An 18,859-nucleotide genomic window follows, 5' to 3' on the forward strand; every position below is an offset into this window, starting at 1 on the left:
ATTAAGTCTGTGCACTTGTGCCAACTGAACAGACTTCAGGAGCTCTGCTTCCAAAGCATGCAGTTACTCCTGACACGCTGAATCAATGCCCCTTCTCGCCTATTGACCCTGATTACTTCAAATGAGCCATAGACAGACCTCTCCTCTCCCAGAACACCCGTGTGTGAGTGTGCGTGTGTGTGTGTGTGTGTGTGTGTGTGTGCAGCTCGAGGAACCAGTTGGCTCTGCTGATCCAAAGTATTTTGTGTTGGTAATTTGGTTTCCATGCATGCCTGAGTTCCTCGGGTCAGTTTGAATGTCTGCATGCTGATGCTGTTGGTCTAAAAACATTGTGACTGCAATCAGGGAGATGTTTTATGCTTTCATTAGCTGAGCAATGACATGCTGCTTTAAAGAATGACAAAAATCTAACGTTTTGTTTCCTTAGTTTGTGAAAAGCCAACGTTTTCACGACTGAGCCTCTCCCTCTAAGCGCTCTTACTGCTCTTTAGGATCTTCTGAAAGAAAACAAAGCATACATCAGGTAACAACAGGTTTGGACCAAGAGATGGACTCACAGATTCTGGCCTCTGAATTGTCCGGACAGGCCGGAGCGTCAGAGGCTCAAACACATTAATATCAGCGTCACTCGCCGCCCGCACCCAGCGCCCAGACGGCTCCAGTTTCAGGCGGCATTCAGAGGAAAAGTCCGGTCATGTGCTGAACCTCAGTTTTAATTAGCTAATGGCGCTCCCCGTTTCATCTCCTGTGTCTGAGCTGATTACTCACAAAAGACTCCATTTACCCTCGAGAACCGGCGCCATCTTGGCTTCAGCTTTATGTCTATACATATGCAGCAGAGGGATTTTGCCACTTTCCTCCAATAATCAGTTAATCTAAATATACAGTAAATGTTTGCTGGTTTCACACCAGTGAAAAAAGAGGAAATTCCATGACTACAGTTTTTCCCAGCAGGCTTCAACATGCAACTCTCATCAACAAGTCGTTTGACTGATTGAGTCAGTGTGTGCTGGTGTTTGTGTGTGTGCACACATGTGTCGCTTGTGGCTTTAATATGAGTAAAGCTCAATATGTGAATCTAACCTTTTATGGAGGAATGTTTTCTTTAGTTTTTAAATGATTTGTTAATTTCATCACTTTAAAGGTATGAACCCCAGAAGAAAAAAATACTTGAAAGTAATAATCTCAAAGATTTTCATGTAAATAATCAGTCACCAAACAGATCTTATGGTCATTTACAGCCTCTCGAAAATTGGCTTGAAATAGTTAAAGTAATAATCTCCAAGTTTTTCATTTAAATAAATGTCTGTTAAGTCACTATCTAACGCCGAATGAGGTAACACAATGGTGATTGAGCCTATGGCCCGCTGATGAAAGCCTTTGCATTTGCAGTATATAGTATTATTACAGACTGGGTGTCATAAGCGGCGCCCAGTTAGTGACGCGTTTTCCATCACCCAGCAGTGGATGGTCTGCCAGAGAGGGTAGGTGGAGCTAAGCGGCTGCTTTTCCGGTCTCTGAAAGTGTTGCGAGTAAACAGTAATCTACTACGGCTGAACAAACAAAGAAAAGGTCGATGACTACAGATACAACTTCAAAAATAAGTGACAATCCAAAAAAAGAAAGAAACAAATTCGACGCTCAGATGAAGGCAAACAGTCTAAAAAGGAAAGCGACCCTCAGCGAGGAAAATCAAGAGTTACAACCGCAGCCAACCGTGGACGTCACACATGCAACACTGTCTGGATATCTGGGAAGTGTACTCTCGCAATTACAGTTTATCACCATAGGTGGCGCCAAAGAATATGAAACTGAGATCTTCGAGATTACAACTTTAATGAAATGACAAATATATATACGTGTATATATATACCTTAAACTACTGAGGGCAAGCTGCATAATAAACCATTTCTTTACTCAACAGGATCTAAATCACCATTAAGATTGCCTTACTTCAATTAAATAACACTTAATAAATGTGTATTTTCAGTTAGGTACGTGAAGCCTTATATTCCCTCCAAGCCGAAGCTTAACAAACTTTAAAAGCTGTTGTCAGAATTTCTACAAATTGTGCCGCTTTCTAAAAGATTATTTTGAAACCTGCATATATAGACACAGCAGCGTAACAAACCACTGAATCAGGCTTCATGCCTTGAACCACAGACTGAATCATTCATTCCCTGACAACAGCATACATTTAAAGTGCACTTTTGTTTTGTATCGTACCACAAAGATACAACCATGCCAGAGAGACCAAATAAAGCGCACAGGGCTGAACTCCTGCGTAAAGTCACTCTACCGTGTAACTGCTGCGTCCTGCGTCTGCAGGATATTTTCTGACCCTCGCAGTCCGGCCTTCAGACGCTTCAAATCCGCCTGGCCCGGCCACTGAGAGAGCAGAACAATATCAAAGTCTGGGACCATGTCAGGGCTTCTCTCGCTGGATATATTTTTAATATTTATGCAGACACGGGAAAAAAATGTAATAAACTACAACAACAAGTGAATTAGGCATGAAACACAACAGGATATTGCAAAGAGATTATGCTGTTTCCTTTTGGCCCATGCCCTTCAGTGCTCGCCTGCCCTACACAACAGCCCAGGGCCGCCTTTAATTGGCAGAGAGGGAACCAATCTTAAAGGTAGCAGAACTTTTTAAGAGATCAGCCATCTGCATATGGAAGTGACTTTTTTTTTTAGTTCTTAAAATATTATCCAGGTACAGACTGTGACAGGCCCGCGCAGGGGATCGGGCGAAGACTTGTGTGTGTTGTGATAATGACTTTTTCCTGCCAAGACGCAGCGTGAAGCAAATGCTGTGCAGCTGTGAGAAGAGAAAGAGATACAGTATATATATAGAGGGAGAACGAGGAGAGAGACGTGTTATGTTTGGATGTGAGGAGAGCCCTGTTTCATGAGCGCCTGCTGGAATCTGCCGCTGGAAAGATAATAAAGGGATTAGCTCCGGGTTTTTCTGCAGCATTCGCTCCTAAAAGAGAATGTCTCATCTGCTTCCTCTGTGCGGATTGCTCAAATTCTTGAATGCCTTTGTCTATTGCACGAGCACGAAAAACACAAGACGCATCAGCGCCAGTGGCTAAAAGGCACACAAGCTCAGACGCTCGGACACAACTAAAATACCCGAGCATTCACGCTCTTTTAAAACGCACACAGAGACACTGGGCTTCCTGTAAGTACAGAGTACTCACTTAAATCTGTATAGGCATTATAAAAACACAAACACGGTTACAAATACACTCAGAGAGCGTGTTTATTTTCTCTGGACCTCCGAGTTTATCTGCCAAAGCCCCACATCAACATACATCCAATCCCTGCTGATTACAAGTGTTGATTTAAGCTTGAAAACATTTCACTTCTCTGTTTACGTTCTGTCGGAAAAGCCAGCGTACTGTACGCAGAATCAATACTTCCTATTGTGAGAGTCAAAGGAAACAATACTCCCATTTTCACACTACTGCATGTGCGTGTTTATATGTGTGTGTGTGCTTGATACGAGGGTGATCAGGAGGTTAGGGTGTGTAGCTGCAGTTTCTCAGCGCCTCACGTCCGCAGACAGAGTCCAGCGGCTCGTCCACACTGAGCTGAATTGTTCCAGTGCTCACATATGGTAAACATCTCCAACAACACACATAAACACACGCACACATCACAGTGACATATGCATGCATACACCTATACCGTATACTCATTCACTCAGAGTCTGTTCGCGGTGTGTCGCCCGAATGTGACTGCAGAGCTCGCTGGAGTAAAGACAAACACAAAGAAGAAGAAGAATGAAACCGAATTAAAAGTTGGTACATTCGGCAAATTACTTCCAAATTTTGAGTTCGCTCTCAGCCAAGGAAGCAGAAACACTAAGTGACGCAAAGCAGCAGCAACAGTCGACTAACGAGGACCAGAGCGAGTCAGGATAAACATGGATTCTAATCCAGCTCCACTGAAAACCACCATTAATAACATCTTACTATTAACAGACCCTCATCTCAGCTAATTCTATAAACCGCTGATATTTAGAAAAATAAACGAGACCTGGTTTTATTTTTTTCTCAGAATAAAAAGGCCTTGAGATTAAACAGGTGCTGCAGCAGCACTGCAGACTCAGTCCTTCAATAATTAGGACTTGGATTGGATCCTGACCACTTCTGACAGGCGCTTTAGGTGAAGCCGTGAATTGAGCAAGACGAGCGAACGTGACCAACGATCCCTCCGCTTCTCTCTCCTCCAGACTACTACATTTTCTCCCCGTGTTTGGCTTGGATGTGAAGCCAATTCACTTAATACTTGTGGGACAGCTAAACATTTAAAGCTCCCATTTAAAGGGATCGAGTGTTAGCATTGTTTGGTTATGTTAACCATATGTGTTGGCTTTTCATGATCTGAATCCCGTCTCCAAAAACAGAGTGCTCGTGAAAATAAACACGGCTTGGCCCTACACAAATTGTGGACTAATTGTGTATTTGGACTAAATCATTCTTAAGGTTGGAGGGCTTTTTCCATTTGCTACAGGAGGCGGAGGAGTGACAGCCTGACATTGATTAGTGTGTTGACTTGAGGAATTGGAGCCTTACCTGTAAAAAATACAACCACAAATCTATTTATACTGACAGGGAAGTGCTGCTCTCACTGCAGCAAAAAGTAAATATAGATTTTAACATTTTCCACTGAAAATACAGAAATAAGAGTTATAACTGTTGCTCAACCGAAACATTATATAAATGTGTGTTGAAAAGTAATCAGCAGTGAAGCAAGCCCAGTCTTGTTTTGGACGCGATGGACGTGAATCTTGTTGAGGAAAATTCATCTTGAGGGGCTGCGTTACTCTGAGAAATATGTGCTTGTGTTTAATTCAAACAAACAAACAAAAAAACCCAAGATGGATCCAATTATGGGACAAACTAGACTCATATTAAACCAATAAATGGAACCTGATCCTTTCAAGAAGAAGCAGAAGGGATTAAAATAAGACAGCTGACTATGCCGAGTGCTGTCTATATAATAAACCCTCTGCTGCTGGGTCAGTGTTGGGTGTATAATCTCACAGGGGTTTTGATGACTCACCATACACTTGTTAGGTTTCTCTCCGGAGTGGACTCTCATGTGAATGAGCAGCTTGTAGCGGGCGTTGAAGGGCTTGTAGCGGCGGATGCAGCCGGCCCAGAAGCAGGTGAAGTCCTCACCTTTGCGCTGGTCGATGTGGACCTTCTCAATGTGCCTCACCAGCTCCTCCTGCTGCTCATACGCAGCACTGCAGTCAATCCAGCGACACACCTGCTTGTCGGCCAGTGCGCCTCCTCCGACTTCTTCCCGCTCTGCGGTTGAGTGAGACCCAGGAGGGCCTCCTGAGGTCGGTTTGAGTCCCAGGGAAGAGCTCGGTGCCGTGTGTTGGCTCTGGTGGTGCAGCAGCCCCCCCGGACTGGGCCCCACGTATTGGTGCAAGTGGTAAGGCGGAGGCATAGTAGGGCGAGAGGGTTGTGGAGGGTGACGAAGGTGCCCGCTACGACCACTCATGTGATGGTGATGGTGATAGTGGTGCTGAAAGAGTTCGTCCTCACTGGGAGAAAAATCATCCAGGGGCTCCTGCTTGAGGGCAGCTACTGATCTTTGGCCCCCGTCCAGGAGACCCCCAGATTCAGGCCCCGAGTGCAGCATCCCAGACATCAGGGCCCCACTCATCAATAACCCCAACCCGTCCGGGCCCCCTCCTCCTCCAACACCTCCCCCAGCTGCACCTGCAGCCCCCCGCCCCTGCAGCATGGAGCCCTGCTCCTCGCACAGCCCCTGGCTCTGCTCCGGCTCCGCTGATGACACTGAAGAGGAGGACGAGGAGGAGGAGGAGGAAAGAGAGAGCAGGCAGGTGGCAGGTGAGGATAGCTGACAGCTCTCTTGTAGCGTTGCCTGCTGGGGGCTGCTGTGCGGTGGGGGCCTCTGGGGGGCTTCCCGTGAGCAGGAGTTAGAGGGTGGGGATGTAGAAGAGGAGGAGGAAGAGGAGGAAAAGCCGGCACTGCTGGCGTGGCTGGGCGAGAGGTTAGTGCGAAACCCGTTGACGCAGGCAACCATCGACATCTGGGAGGAGGAGCAGATGATGGCGGTGATATTGATCTCCTCGGAAGCAGCACGGGTATCTGATGGGGAACTCGTGGCAGCAGCGATGCCGGCAGTGCCGGTGGACTGTGAGGCCAGCGACAGGCAGCGTCTCTTCAGACTGCTAGCGCTGAGCAGCCGCGCTGAATGACGGGAGCCAGTTGGGGACAAAGCCAGCGGGGAGGAGCCATCTTCATTATTAAACGGTTGCACTGCGTCCCCAGACACAGCGCTTCCTATACCGCTCAGTGTGCATACGCCACTACCGTTGTTGCTAACATGCGGTGCTCCAACTATATCGTTCCTTGTCCTCCCAAAAACTTGGCCGCCCCTACAGTTCTGAAACCCAGCCTGAGACGTGCTATGGACCCCGGACCCCGTGTTGGAGATCTTGTAGCCCATTGGGTTCTCCTGTTTGATTGGGTAAGACAGAGAGGAGTGAGCCCCGTTGGCGCTGCCACAGCCCAGGCCCGGTGAGGCCCCCGACAGGGTCCTTTGGAAGGCAGCGGAGGATCTGTAAGGATAAAAAGACACAGACGGGAATATGAGCGCTATTAGCTCACAGGCTGATGACAGATACCGGCTGGTTGATCTTCCCACCAGCAGCAGAGTCAGAGCTTAGCCTCCTGCTAACCCTTCCTCCTCCAATCATTATCTCAGTTTACAGAAAAACCATGTCATCATAACTGACCTCTATTTCAACCAAGTTTCTCATTCATCATAAAGGATCTTATTGAACAAACATAAACATTGTGTAGGCCCAGCTATGGATTCAGGGGTGATGTCAGGTAGAATCCACGGCTGATGATCCAAAGTGTTTTTATGAATAAATGAAACAGGATCTTGTGGTAGTGAGAGGATATGAATGGGCATTTATGACTAAGAATAGAGAGAGGGGGAGGGATGGATGGCAGCTGAGACCGAGAGGCCACTGGCTAGTGTGTCCATCTGACAGGCTTTGATGACACAAAGGGGTTAAACCCAACCCAACATTGGGGAGAAATAGGGAGTCACCTGTTTTGGTGGCATAATTGCAGCCTATGAAGGGTCACCGTTTACAATACTGTGTATTATGGTGGGAATCTTTGCCCTGCTGAATGGGGAACCCAGGTCAGATTTCTCCATGCGTTGCTGTGATCTCCTACATAATCATTCCTGTCAGTTGGCTCATTATGGATTTTGTCCAAAGCCCCTGAGTGATGTGAGAAGAGCTCTCTTTTCTCCGGGCTGTCTCATGAAGGAATCGTCTTTGTCCTTTCCCCCCCGAGCACACTGCGGGAAAAACAGAGCTAACGCTAGCTAGGATTGGAGAGAGCCACGGGCGGACTTTGTCGTCGTTGTTGTTAATAAAGACTTGACCCCCCTCTCTCTTTCTATTCAGGAGCGCCATTTCCTGTTTGGCTGTAGTGAAAATATTGAGAGACAATATGAGAGGGGTGAATGTGTGTCCAGAAGCACTTTTGGTCGGATAGCTGAGGATAGAGGGAAAGAAGGAGGACGAGCCTTATAACAGAGAAAGTCTGTGGACCAACAGTAGTCAGAGATTGCACAACAGAAGAATCGCATTAGTGTAACATAAATGTACTTTGGACCCCTTCGTGTGTTTTCATGAGGCCTGGTAAAGCTTTCCAGCTACATATGTGCGTATCTGCTTCACAAAAGCAAAGGTAATGAAAAACACATTGTACCTGCAGATTGTTAGTAATACAACACCCACAGGAAGCATTCAAAACTGGGACAAGAACAAAATCATTTTAAAGCAGCAACGATCGTGACAGTTTACCTGGTGTCCTGGTGAGGGCCGTCCTGCAGGAGGAGGTCGGGCGTAGGTCTGTCGCAGTGGAGGCTCTGGGTATAAAGCCCCCCTAAATGACCCCCCACCAGCAGTGGCAAGCTCTGCCCACATCGCATCAGGGAGCCCTGAGCGTCACCCAGCTCGGTGTCTACATCCTTGGCGGAGCAGTAGGCACCGTTCACTGAAAGAAGAGCAGGAGAAATATCACTTAACTGGTTTAATCATCGGTAGGAGAAGAAGAAGAAGAAGTGACCAAAACGCTCAAATTAAAAAACTGCCTGAGCAGATTGGACCCAGTGATCCACTAACTTCCCTGGAAGCATAAAGAGTTCATAGAGGACTCCATGCCATCAGTGACATGTTGAAATCCTATTAGATTATGAATAATCTCCAGAGGAATAATTGTTGGCTGTCACAAGCGTAGAGCCGTAGTGATATATGCAGAGCTCTTTGGCAAAGCCCGACTTAGTGACACTAAGAATAATGCCGGGGAGATTTATTTCCAAATATTATTGCTGGAGTAATTGAGGAGTTGGATTCCAAATGGCAATGCGTCTCTCTTTGGAAAAATAAACACACTCAAATAAATGTGTCCGGAAGAGCCAGCCAATAAGGTTGTCACTGTTGTTTCAATTAAGAACTGAAATTACAAACTGTCCGTGAAAATCACCACCAGTTGTTCTAGTTTTATGCAATCAATGCTTTTGGGAAATTATTTATTTCATTGGGAAATTATCAATGGAGGGGGGGTCATGGGGTCATTGCAATTAAAGTGAGTGTTTGTGTCAGTAATTTAATCTAGAGGAACTTAAAGGGCAACTGGACGTGCTTTGCGAAAGGCTTCTTCTGTCACTTAAAGAGCAGCTCCAGTCAAGACATAAAAATGCTCTGCTGGAAATAATAAATTGTGTTTGATTTTTTTTTCTCCACAAAATACGTTGAATTACCTTGTAAAAATCCTCCCAAGGCATCTCCTCCTTCTCCTTTAAAATTCCTGATTCTGCAATAGTCCCCGCCCACTACGCAAATTTCCAACCTCCCCCTCCATCCCGAAAACAAAACACGTCTCTGCCATCGTTTAGTGGCAACTTGTTGAAACTTAGCTAGCTTGAAATGTAGTAATTAGTAGTAGTAACGTTAACGTTAGTAGTCAGTAGTGAGTTTGCAAACATTACGATGACAGTTACAGCTGGCTCACACATCGCCGAAGTGGTTGCCATAGGTAGCACACAATGATATGTACAGCGTATCCTTCCATTAACGGGATTGGCTCCTTAGGTTTGTGATGTCTCAAACCTGCCAATCTGAAAACGTGTTGTTCAGCCTGTCCTTGATACACTGCAGTTTACAAGCAGACAGGCCCAGCCATGGAGATGAAATCCATCAGAAAAAAATGTAATCTTCTTTTTCTTTATCATCTAGACCCCTGGTTCTCAACTGGTGGGTTGGGACCCAAAAGTGGGTCGTGGCGCTGTTTTCAGTGGGTTGCAGATCTGTGCTTGAAAAAACAAGTTTTTATTTTGAAGGACATGTGTTTCCTTTGACGTGGGTGCAGTAGTAGTGTATTCACACTCCATGTATCCACTGATTGAGTAATCCCAGCTACAGCTACATTTACATTCTTGAAACCTGATGAGCCTGACAGTTGTTGCATTTGTGTTGCATTTTTTTAGTTTGTTTCTGTTGAAAAAAGGCTGTTAAATGAATTAATTGTAGAGGGAAGATTTTCCTCTTTCCTCTTATGACCTGCTGGTCACTTCGGTTGACACAATACTGCTTTGAGTGGTTAAACAAATTTGGGTCGCAATTTGTCATGAAGGAGGTGGTGGTGGGTCCTGAGGCTCGACCAGCTAAGAACAACTGATCTAGACTTTAAAGCTCCATATTTTATTTCATAATTTATTTATTAAACATTGCTTTAAAGTAATTATTACTTTAGGTCTTTATTGTTCTTATGCATTTATTATTTCACATCTTTTATATATTTAATTGTTCCTGATATATTCCTATTACTGCTTTTTTTATGCCTCTTTTGTTTATTAATTTGATTTCACAGTATTTGCAATCGTTTTCAGCTTTTCATTTTAGTCATAATGTTTATCATCTCAAACTGTATAAATAGTGTTTTATTAATGTCACCAGAAACATAATAAACAGGCAAAAGAGAGATGAAAGTGGACAAAGGGAGGGCCTCGTGCATGAGGACATATTTGTTAAGGGTAAGCCGATATCCCCGCACATTCATGTGTAGGCGGCCGCGTGTCCCCTGTTCCAACTTTCCTAACTCAATTTCTCAAATTCAATTTTCTCCTAACGATGTTATTGACAATGTTATCACACACCATGAGCTATTATTAATAAAATCACCCAAACACCCTGTATGAGAGAGGGACATAAAGAGGAAACAAATGAGAATGATAGAAAGAAAATGAACACAATGTGAAAATAGAGAGAAAAATTCAGCACAATAAGGATATGAGATACAAATAAATTAGGAAAAAAGACAAACAAAGCAGAAAGATATTACGACATGAGTAGCAGATGAAGAGGGAGAGTAAACAGTAGAGGAGAGAAAAGGAGGAGTTTGGGAATATGGGAAAAAGGTTACAAAGACAAGAGAACACAAGGAAAGTTTGTGAGCCATGTTACCCGCAGTTTAAGGGAACATCTTTTGACACATCCCTCCCACAGCTGATGTATCTTTAGTCTCCTCTGCATTTGTCTTTTCACGGGTCAGAGCGGAAACACAAAGAAGTGGAGAAAAGGCGAAGCGAGCAGCGCAAACAGTCCAGTATCGCCAGGGGAGCGAAGGAACAACGCTGGTTTCACTCAGAGCCGTTAACAGAAGGCAAGATGTCTCTCAGCTCCGATCTCTGTTTTCAAGCAACACAGATCGCTCTGTTTACCAAATCCTTGTTTTGTTTTACTCTTTTTTTTACACTGCTTGTCAGCTGAGGGTACACAACTGTGTTTCTGCATGAGAGTCTCAAGGCCCGCTGATGTGATGCCAAGTGTTTCCCTGCCTCAAGTCAGGAGTAATTCAATCAGGATGGCCAGAAGTGACATGACTCAGTAAGAAGATGACTCACATCATCAGGGATCGCTTAATTGGGCCTTGACTGTCCGTATGCATGCACACAACAACACAAAAATAAAAACCACTGTCCTCTTAAAGCACTGGGTGGACTGGCAGTGGGTCAATGAGGCCTTGACTGGATGCACATGCTCTCTGTCACACACTCATCCTCGTCAAAGACCCACACCAAGCAGCCCACTGTGTAACCCAAATTATGAGACAATGCTCTGTGAAAGCTTGTCGCTCAGATGTTTGGAAGTTCGCTTTGTAGATGAGTTCGACAAAGAGATGATCCCAGGTTACCTGTTTCAGATTATTGTACAGAGACTTTAGTTACATGCAGTACAAACAGCAGCGTGGCTGTCGTAGGAAATATGACTTCAAAAAGTCCTCACTGCCAGCACCAGAGGATGGCTATCGAACATCATTAATTGTTTGGTAAAGAGAAGAAAATAAGAATTACGGAAAAAATAAATCATGTAAAAACATTTTTAAAAAGTAATTCTGGCAAATATCTGGTCAGATTCAAAATCATGTACTTTTCTGTGATTAAGTAGTTCCAGATTAAAATATGCATTTAGCCTCTTTTTTTATACAAATAATTAATCAGACAATGATAAAAAAAAAAAACATAGTGTTGTTAAATAAAATATAAAACCTCAAGACAGAAGACAGGAAAGAGACAGAGAGAGATGGGGCAGAGAGAGGGGATCGATCAGGGGGCAGCGTTTTCAGAGGATTAAAGTGATCTCTGAAGGTTTGCCATCTTTTACAACATTTGCAAAGGTTTCCTTTACTGGGACATGGTGTCTGTGATCCACTGGGGGGTAGACGGTGGTTTGGGGGACTTGAGGTAGAAGTCGGCATCTAGCTATTAATGTCCAATTGTTCTCTGTTAAACTTTGTCAAAACCGGGAACATTTTTTTAACTATTTTATGAAAGCAAAACTTAAACTACATAAAATGTGGGAACTTTCAATACTTTTCATATATTTTACAAATAATATGTTGAAAAAAGTTAGTGAACAAAATTAATAAGATCGTCAAATAATCCCCAACTCTAGCTGGTATCAGGACTAATAGGCTACTAAAGGTGCACAAACTGTTAGTGAGCATGTACATGAGTATATTTGGGAATGCTGCATCAAAAGACCACCGTGCTGTTCAAGCTAAACTCTACATCTACAGGACTTGTACTTAAATCCGCAACAACTCATTTCTTTGCTACTTGAAGGCGAAGCTGTGAACACATCACTGAGTAGTGAGAGTGAACTGAAACAGTAGAGGTGTGGGCCTTTTAAATTAATCCACACACACTGAGGAGAGTAGCATAATGAAGATGTGGGTTATGATCGACTCCTTTCTTGTGCTGGAAGTCATGTGATTTTTGTATGCATACAAATATTTAACATAATCTTGTGTGATCCTATAAAATACTGAAATTACAAACCAGCAGCAAAATTTGTTAAGAGTAGCACAAAATTATTATTAGATTTTCTAGATTTTAAAAATATCTCCTGTTTCCACTTGGAGCTTTAAAAGTCCCTTTTTTCTGCTTGTTAAGTCCTTTCAGGAGAAGTTCAAAATAAAGCAGATTTTCCCCTTCTGTAAGCATCTGACTCGCACGTTTTATTTACAACTGCGAGTTTGTGTGACAATTTGTGGCAGAATTGTCAACTTGTCTTGAGAAACACAAGGACGAAGTATCTCTGAAACATTCCTGTGTAGCTTTAAATGAGTCACGCGAGTACAAACAGGAAGTCGCACTTTCAGAGAGGACTAAAAAAAGACCTTCGTGCCCGTGCTCCTGTGTCCAACACTTGTGATGAGTGCTGACTGGTGCTGTGAAGCGTCTATCTTAGAGACTTCGCAGTGTCCCGCAGAGTGTTAAATGAGTGTTAAAGGTCTTGATCCATCGCTGTAGAAAGTTTGTGCTCCGGTGATTTAGAGCTTTGCTACATTAACAGAATCAGTCATGCTCCGGTCGGGGAAACAGGCTTCTCAACATATGGCGGCTTGGATTGGACCCAACGGTAAATTCAGTTTATATTGAATGTGCCATGGTAATTCAGCGCTGAGCATTTCATTGTGTGTTAGAGCTTAGCTTGATCAGGAGGTGGAAGCCAGGGAAAGCATCAGGGATCAAGGTGAAATGTAAGACATTTAGCAGCAGCGACAGGAGGGTGAGAGAGAGTGTGTGAATAAAAGAGAGAGAGAAAGAGAGGAAGATGACCATTCGACTTTTAAATGAGTGTATGTGTGGTCTGCTGAGCAAGGCAGTTTCTGTGTTCATCATTCTCTACATTCCTTTGGCTCCGAACCTGAATGTTTTCCATGATGTGTAATGGGGAAAAGTTGCTTAGTTAAAAAAATATGTGTCTGTGTAATACGCTGATATTTTTAACTAAAATGAAAAGGTACCATGTGGCTATAAACCACGAGAACAATGGAGCAATGCTGTTGTGATTTGGTCCCTATTAGTGGTCCACGTGTGACTCAGTGTGCATTCCTGCAGCCAGATTCACGCAGTAACGTCGTCATTTACAGAGAAGAAAAGAAATGTGTTGGCTAAAGCAAGGAAGAATAAGACTGCTGTCAAGTAAACAAGGATGTAAATAATAGTGTAAAGCAAATATATTAAAAAAAAAAGATTAATGAGGAAGGGAATGCAGATAAAAAATACAGAGCTAAAAAATGTTTCCAGCTCTAGTGAGCACCTTAGATCAAGCAGGGTGGCATGCTGCTCTGATATAAACAGTTGTAAGCATTCGGGCCCAATTAGGAGTGACGCCGGTAGCGTGTGAGATCAGGTACGCAGGGGCAGAAAGAGAGACGGAGAAAGAAAGAGGCAGGACGGTGCCAAAGCACCAGGGGCAAATGTTGTTTTCAGTCCAGAGACCATGCACAGATGTGCTGGCTCATCCTCACAGAGCGCCACTGATGTCAGCATTGCTGAGTAAAGACGCAGGAACAAATAAGGACTCTATTGTTATCCACTCCTTAAAACACGCCCTTTATGAGCAAAGACTGTGGGCATAGAAACAACTCCTGCTGTTGATAACATGCTATCTAATAATACTCTGTTACATCTAAAGTGGTATCATCCGTTCCATAAATGTCATCACATGGTATCTATTCACTCCGCTTCCTCCTGTATAATTAAAGTCGCCCGTTCCTTTCAGTGAGCATCACTGCAGGATGACTGTAAACTGAGGAGCGCGCTGAGACGTATTAGAGGAGAAGTCAAATTAAAGGAGCAGTACGCTCCACTTCACGTGACTACGAGAATTAATGCTTCCTACAAGAGTGTAATTATGAAGGGATGAACGTGGTTATTCGAGAACTTGTTTGGGGACATGTATGATTATTCTCTGGCTGAGGATGCAGAGAGGGAAACGAGGTTCCAATCACCCTGCAATACCCTCGCTCTGATGTCATCCATTTGTCATGCTCCCTTCTTGTCGAAGTCCTCCGGGAACACGGCGAGGGGAGCCGTAAAACTCCGATGCATCATGGTCATGAGTGGAAACGGCTTTCTAATCCTTCTCCTGCTGATTAATGCAGCCACTGTGACCGCCGAGGCTGAAAAATAAGACAATAGACAGAAACAATGAAGGAACGCAGACTCGATAATTCTGATAATTAGGGCACGGCTCAGTCTGCAGTGGAAGGTTGTGGTCGCTGTGACTGTGATTACATTGATTGTTGAACACGCTTCACATGCTGGATGAGTTTCACAGTGGGGATCATGGCCAGTTAGGGTGCGCTGTAATTGTACACCTATTCAGGGTGCCTCCGGCGCTGCTGATCAGAATCGTGTTCAAGTTCAGCAGTGTTGTGCCTTGGCTAAAAAACTCTCCCACTGACCTCAGTGACTAATAAATGACTAATAAAGCCGAGCAGACACATGTCTCCAATCTTACAGAACTTAACTCCTCTGAAACAACACGGCTATTATCTGAGGAAACGCAGATATGACTGTATTATCACACAAAGCATTCCAGCATTTACAGTAAAGCAAAGATCAAACCACATCATCACACGGTTGAGAGTCGATGTCGCTGTCTCGCTCAATGAATCCGCTATCATTATTTCTCCACAGACAATACCCCTCTTCCATCTGATCAGCAGATGGTCTGGACAGCATTATTAAGTGTAATTGGTGGTAATCTGGGGCGATTTTTTATTTCGGTGACACTTCATTTTCTATAATTCGCGCCTCTCCCTTTTAAGTCACCTAAGCGCTGCGTTAAGTGCCAGAGAGGGGCTGTGTTTGTGCCAGCGTTTAATGCGTTCAAGTCTTCAGAGACATGCAGGCCCTCAATGAAAAGCAGATGTGCAGATGGATGGATGGTTTAAGGAGAGGAAAGGGGAGCGATCAGAGGTGTACTGTACTTAAAGCAGGGGGGGTGTTGGAGGGGGGGGGATGTCAGGAGTGTGATGCAAACATCTGAACCCAAGGTACAACAAGCTGCCAAAACCGCAAGACAGATGCCTCTGGAAATCTGATGTGACACCTCAACTGGCCCCACTTTGGCTCCATAAATCATAACATTCAGCACTTAGACACTTAATAATGATCATTTTATTCCCGTCTGCCCCCACCTGCTGCCATCCTTCTCTTTCAACACGAGACGGTTCAACAGATACAAGTGTGCGACAGAAGGCCTCAGGACTTTTACAGAGGGATGCTCATGTTCTGGTTGTGGGTCTTGTCCGCTGCAGATGTTGTGTATTAAGGTCCAAATCCTACCCGGCTTCCCTGAATCTCATAACTCATGTCTATATTTGTGTCTGCGGCGTAGTCCCGGAACTTATTTGTTTGCTTAGTAATGGATGTATGATTGAAAAACCTGAGGGCACAAGTAAATGAAAAATAACATTGTCTACGGAGAAAGCTCCTCTTAAAGCAGGTGCGGAGCGAAGGGAAGGAGAAAAACTCGATTAAATTACTGCTGGAGCGCAGAAATGTCAGTGTTTTTGTAACGGGATTACCAGTACCAGCAGACATGAGAACTTTCATGGGGATAAGAATCAATTTGTACTTGCTGATTTTAGCCGCTCTCAACCAGGTATTTATGTTCCTCCTGTTTTCTCAAGGTCAGCTTGGTCACACAATAACTTTTGGAACTATTTTCCGGCATAAAAAAATCTTGCTTCAGCTCCAAAAGAGTAACAGCATCATTGAAATCATATAAGCAACCTACAGAGCTAGAGAACCAGTGGTCAAAGAAAACCTCTTTGTGGATACGTCTGGTTGTTTGTACTAAATGACATCAAGGTTTTAAGTCATTCTGATGAATGCAGCGGTCGGTAAGTGATTATCTGCTTTTAAGAGAAGACGGCGTCCTCATTATACCAGGCTCTTCAAGTGAAGCAGTGCTAACCGCACTCATGAATACAAACAAATAGTTGGCAGCCAGCAACCCTCCCATGCCTTACAACCCCACCAACCTACCCCGCCCACCCCATCCTCCCATCCCAGTGCCAGGCTCGGTGCCCGCCGAGTCCCAAACACCAACCGCTTCACCACATGGCTTCAAACAAAGGCTGCAAGTCAAAACCTAAACACATGAGAAAATATGGTGGGATTATGTGACTCCACACAAACATGCACACACTTCTGTCTCTCTTTCTCTCTCACACACACTCACCATAAAAAGAATACACACTGAACTCTTACAGAGGGTGATGCACTGAATGAGTCTCTCACCCCCACAGCCCGTCATTTCCTCTGCTGTCCTCCCTGATTAACATAATTAAAACATTACACTTGTGCATGTCACCACCTTGTGGTAGCACCTTGTCACTGGCTGTGCCCTCCAGCCCGTCCCTCATAAGAACAAACCCATCAACAGGTGACCCACATCAAAGGCAGAAAGGTTAATCAAGAGAAGCTCAGATCAGAAGTTACATGATATTATACAGTAAGTTCTAACCAAGTAATCTGATTGGATAAGAGGCTTTCCATGAGTACTGATATAGAGAACAAGATCACTGTGACGTTTCACGCTGTGTATCACTCCGCCTCAGCCAGGTGTTCTGCAGACTGTGTATGTCTACATTGATCATGAATCACACAGCAGACTCCTCTTTCACTGGTTGATGATAAATTAAAACATACAGATAAATGTACATGCTGCAAACACAGCTGACCTGTAGTAACCTGTGGACTCAGAGAGCAGGAGAATGTTTGGGTTGCTTGGCAACAAAAGTCCAGTCCAAGTTGTGGAACTAGTTGAGTTGGTGGAGCAAAAAGTAATCTGTTGTTGATTATTACTGTTTACTGCTATTTACTGCTTGTGTATCTGTTGTATAAAAGCAATATCACACTCGATGTCATGTTGTACTGAGTATCATCGCAGCTGTGATTCGGTCGTAGGCACGAGGCCACAGACCTTCAGTACAACAGCACTCCCTCTCATGTGAAATAACTTAATCGTATGACTTTTAAAATACATTTCCGGTCTTCCTTTAATGCAGCTAATTTATTGCATTTGATTCTGTGGACTGAAAAACATTATTTCACCTGAAGTCGGTGACGGAACATTTGATGCAAAAAAAGATGTTTTGATAATAATGATCTCATCCCGCTCTGATGACGGTGGTCACCTGACACACATAAATTAACATATGTAGATTTTTTTTGTAGTTTTTAAAATTGGATATTGTTCCAGACATTGAGTGGGCTTCATTTAAGATTAGTTTAAACACACAATGGCTGTAAATGCTGAAGAAATAAGACAGTAAACTCTCCTAACTAATAGTTATTTTCAAAACTGTCTGAATTCAACTTAATGGTCAATGTACTAAGAGGTTTCGCTAATATTAAGTCTACCCTTGTTGTTCACTAGTTTTTGCAGCTTAAAGTTTGACAAATAATTTGCACATTTTCATGTAAAAAAAATGCCATTTGGCTCCTCTCTTAAAGTCATATGAATAAATATGAGGAGGCTAAACTCCAAGTGTAAGCAGGTTTTTAAATAATCATATGATTCTCAGGAAGTGACACAAGTTTCCAAAAGCTGTGACAGCAAGATGATCTGAATCAACAGAAGTGAGTAACTTTGGCATAATCAATGCCAACGAGGCAGAAGAAGAAGAAGAGTGCTGAGCGTACAGGATCCATTTAATCACCAGCAAATCTGAGGAAAAGGCCTCACAGTACTCCACGATGCAGTTTGAACACTGACCTCTGGGAAGGACAGTGAAAAACACCACAGCAATGATTGACAATCACAAAAAAGGAGCTTTTATCTTTCAGTCAAACTTTTTCAAAACACTTGTTAATAAGATAAAAAATGTGCATAACCACTTCAAAGCCACTAGTAGCCACATATCTATCCTGACAATTGCCATCAAAACAAGATTTTGCCCACAAATCTGTACACTGCCAGGATTAATCACAGAAATCACAAAGCTTTACAAGCAGCGCTCAGCCAAACCACATCCTATAATTTGACTGAAAAGCCACATAATTGTAACGGCCCAAAAGAGCATCGCTCGGGCCCATGCACGGCCCTGATAGACGGTCCGACTGACAACACGTAATGCACTTGGCCGGCAGACTTGACAGGGACGTCTGGCTCGGTGTCAGACACCTTTATGGGGCTGGTGAACAACACGGCCCCGGAGCCAAGCCAGCAGTGCTGAAACCTCGGCATGGGATCAGGAGGTGCTTCAAAGCCAGACAAGAGGCTGCTCTGTTTGGAGAGGCGGCAGTAAATACTGGCAGAGGAGAGCAGCCAGTCCGGAGAACTGACGAGCACTCAGAGCACCACACCCTCAGAGAAAGTGTTAAAGCTGAGACTGGTACACTTCTCAACAACAGCATATTATTGCAACTACAATTAGTACCACAAAGTACATTTAAAGTCAGTGTAAGG

At 43.9% G+C, this 18,859-nt stretch overlaps 1 protein-coding gene across 1 annotated transcript in view; it reads right to left on the reverse strand.

Moving 5' to 3' along the window:
* The window catches only part of LOC138607968 (zinc finger protein GLIS1), a 75,723-nt gene that overhangs the window by 38,343 nt on the left and 18,521 nt on the right, over nucleotides 1–18,859 (reverse strand). The window contains exons 2-3 of the mRNA XM_069680633.1: nucleotides 7,886–8,078; nucleotides 5,080–6,616 (exon numbers count right to left, since the gene is read on the reverse strand). Coding sequence (XP_069536734.1) covers nucleotides 5,080–6,616; nucleotides 7,886–8,078 — 1,730 coding nt within the window. The remainder of the gene's footprint in view (nucleotides 1–5,079; nucleotides 6,617–7,885; nucleotides 8,079–18,859) is intronic.

Source organism: Semicossyphus pulcher, unplaced genomic scaffold, assembly GCF_022749685.1.
Source record: "Semicossyphus pulcher isolate SPU_LCO1_2020_fin unplaced genomic scaffold, fSemPul1.0.p SCAF_4, whole genome shotgun sequence".
NCBI classification, from domain to species: domain Eukaryota; kingdom Metazoa; phylum Chordata; class Actinopteri; order Labriformes; family Labridae; genus Semicossyphus; species Semicossyphus pulcher.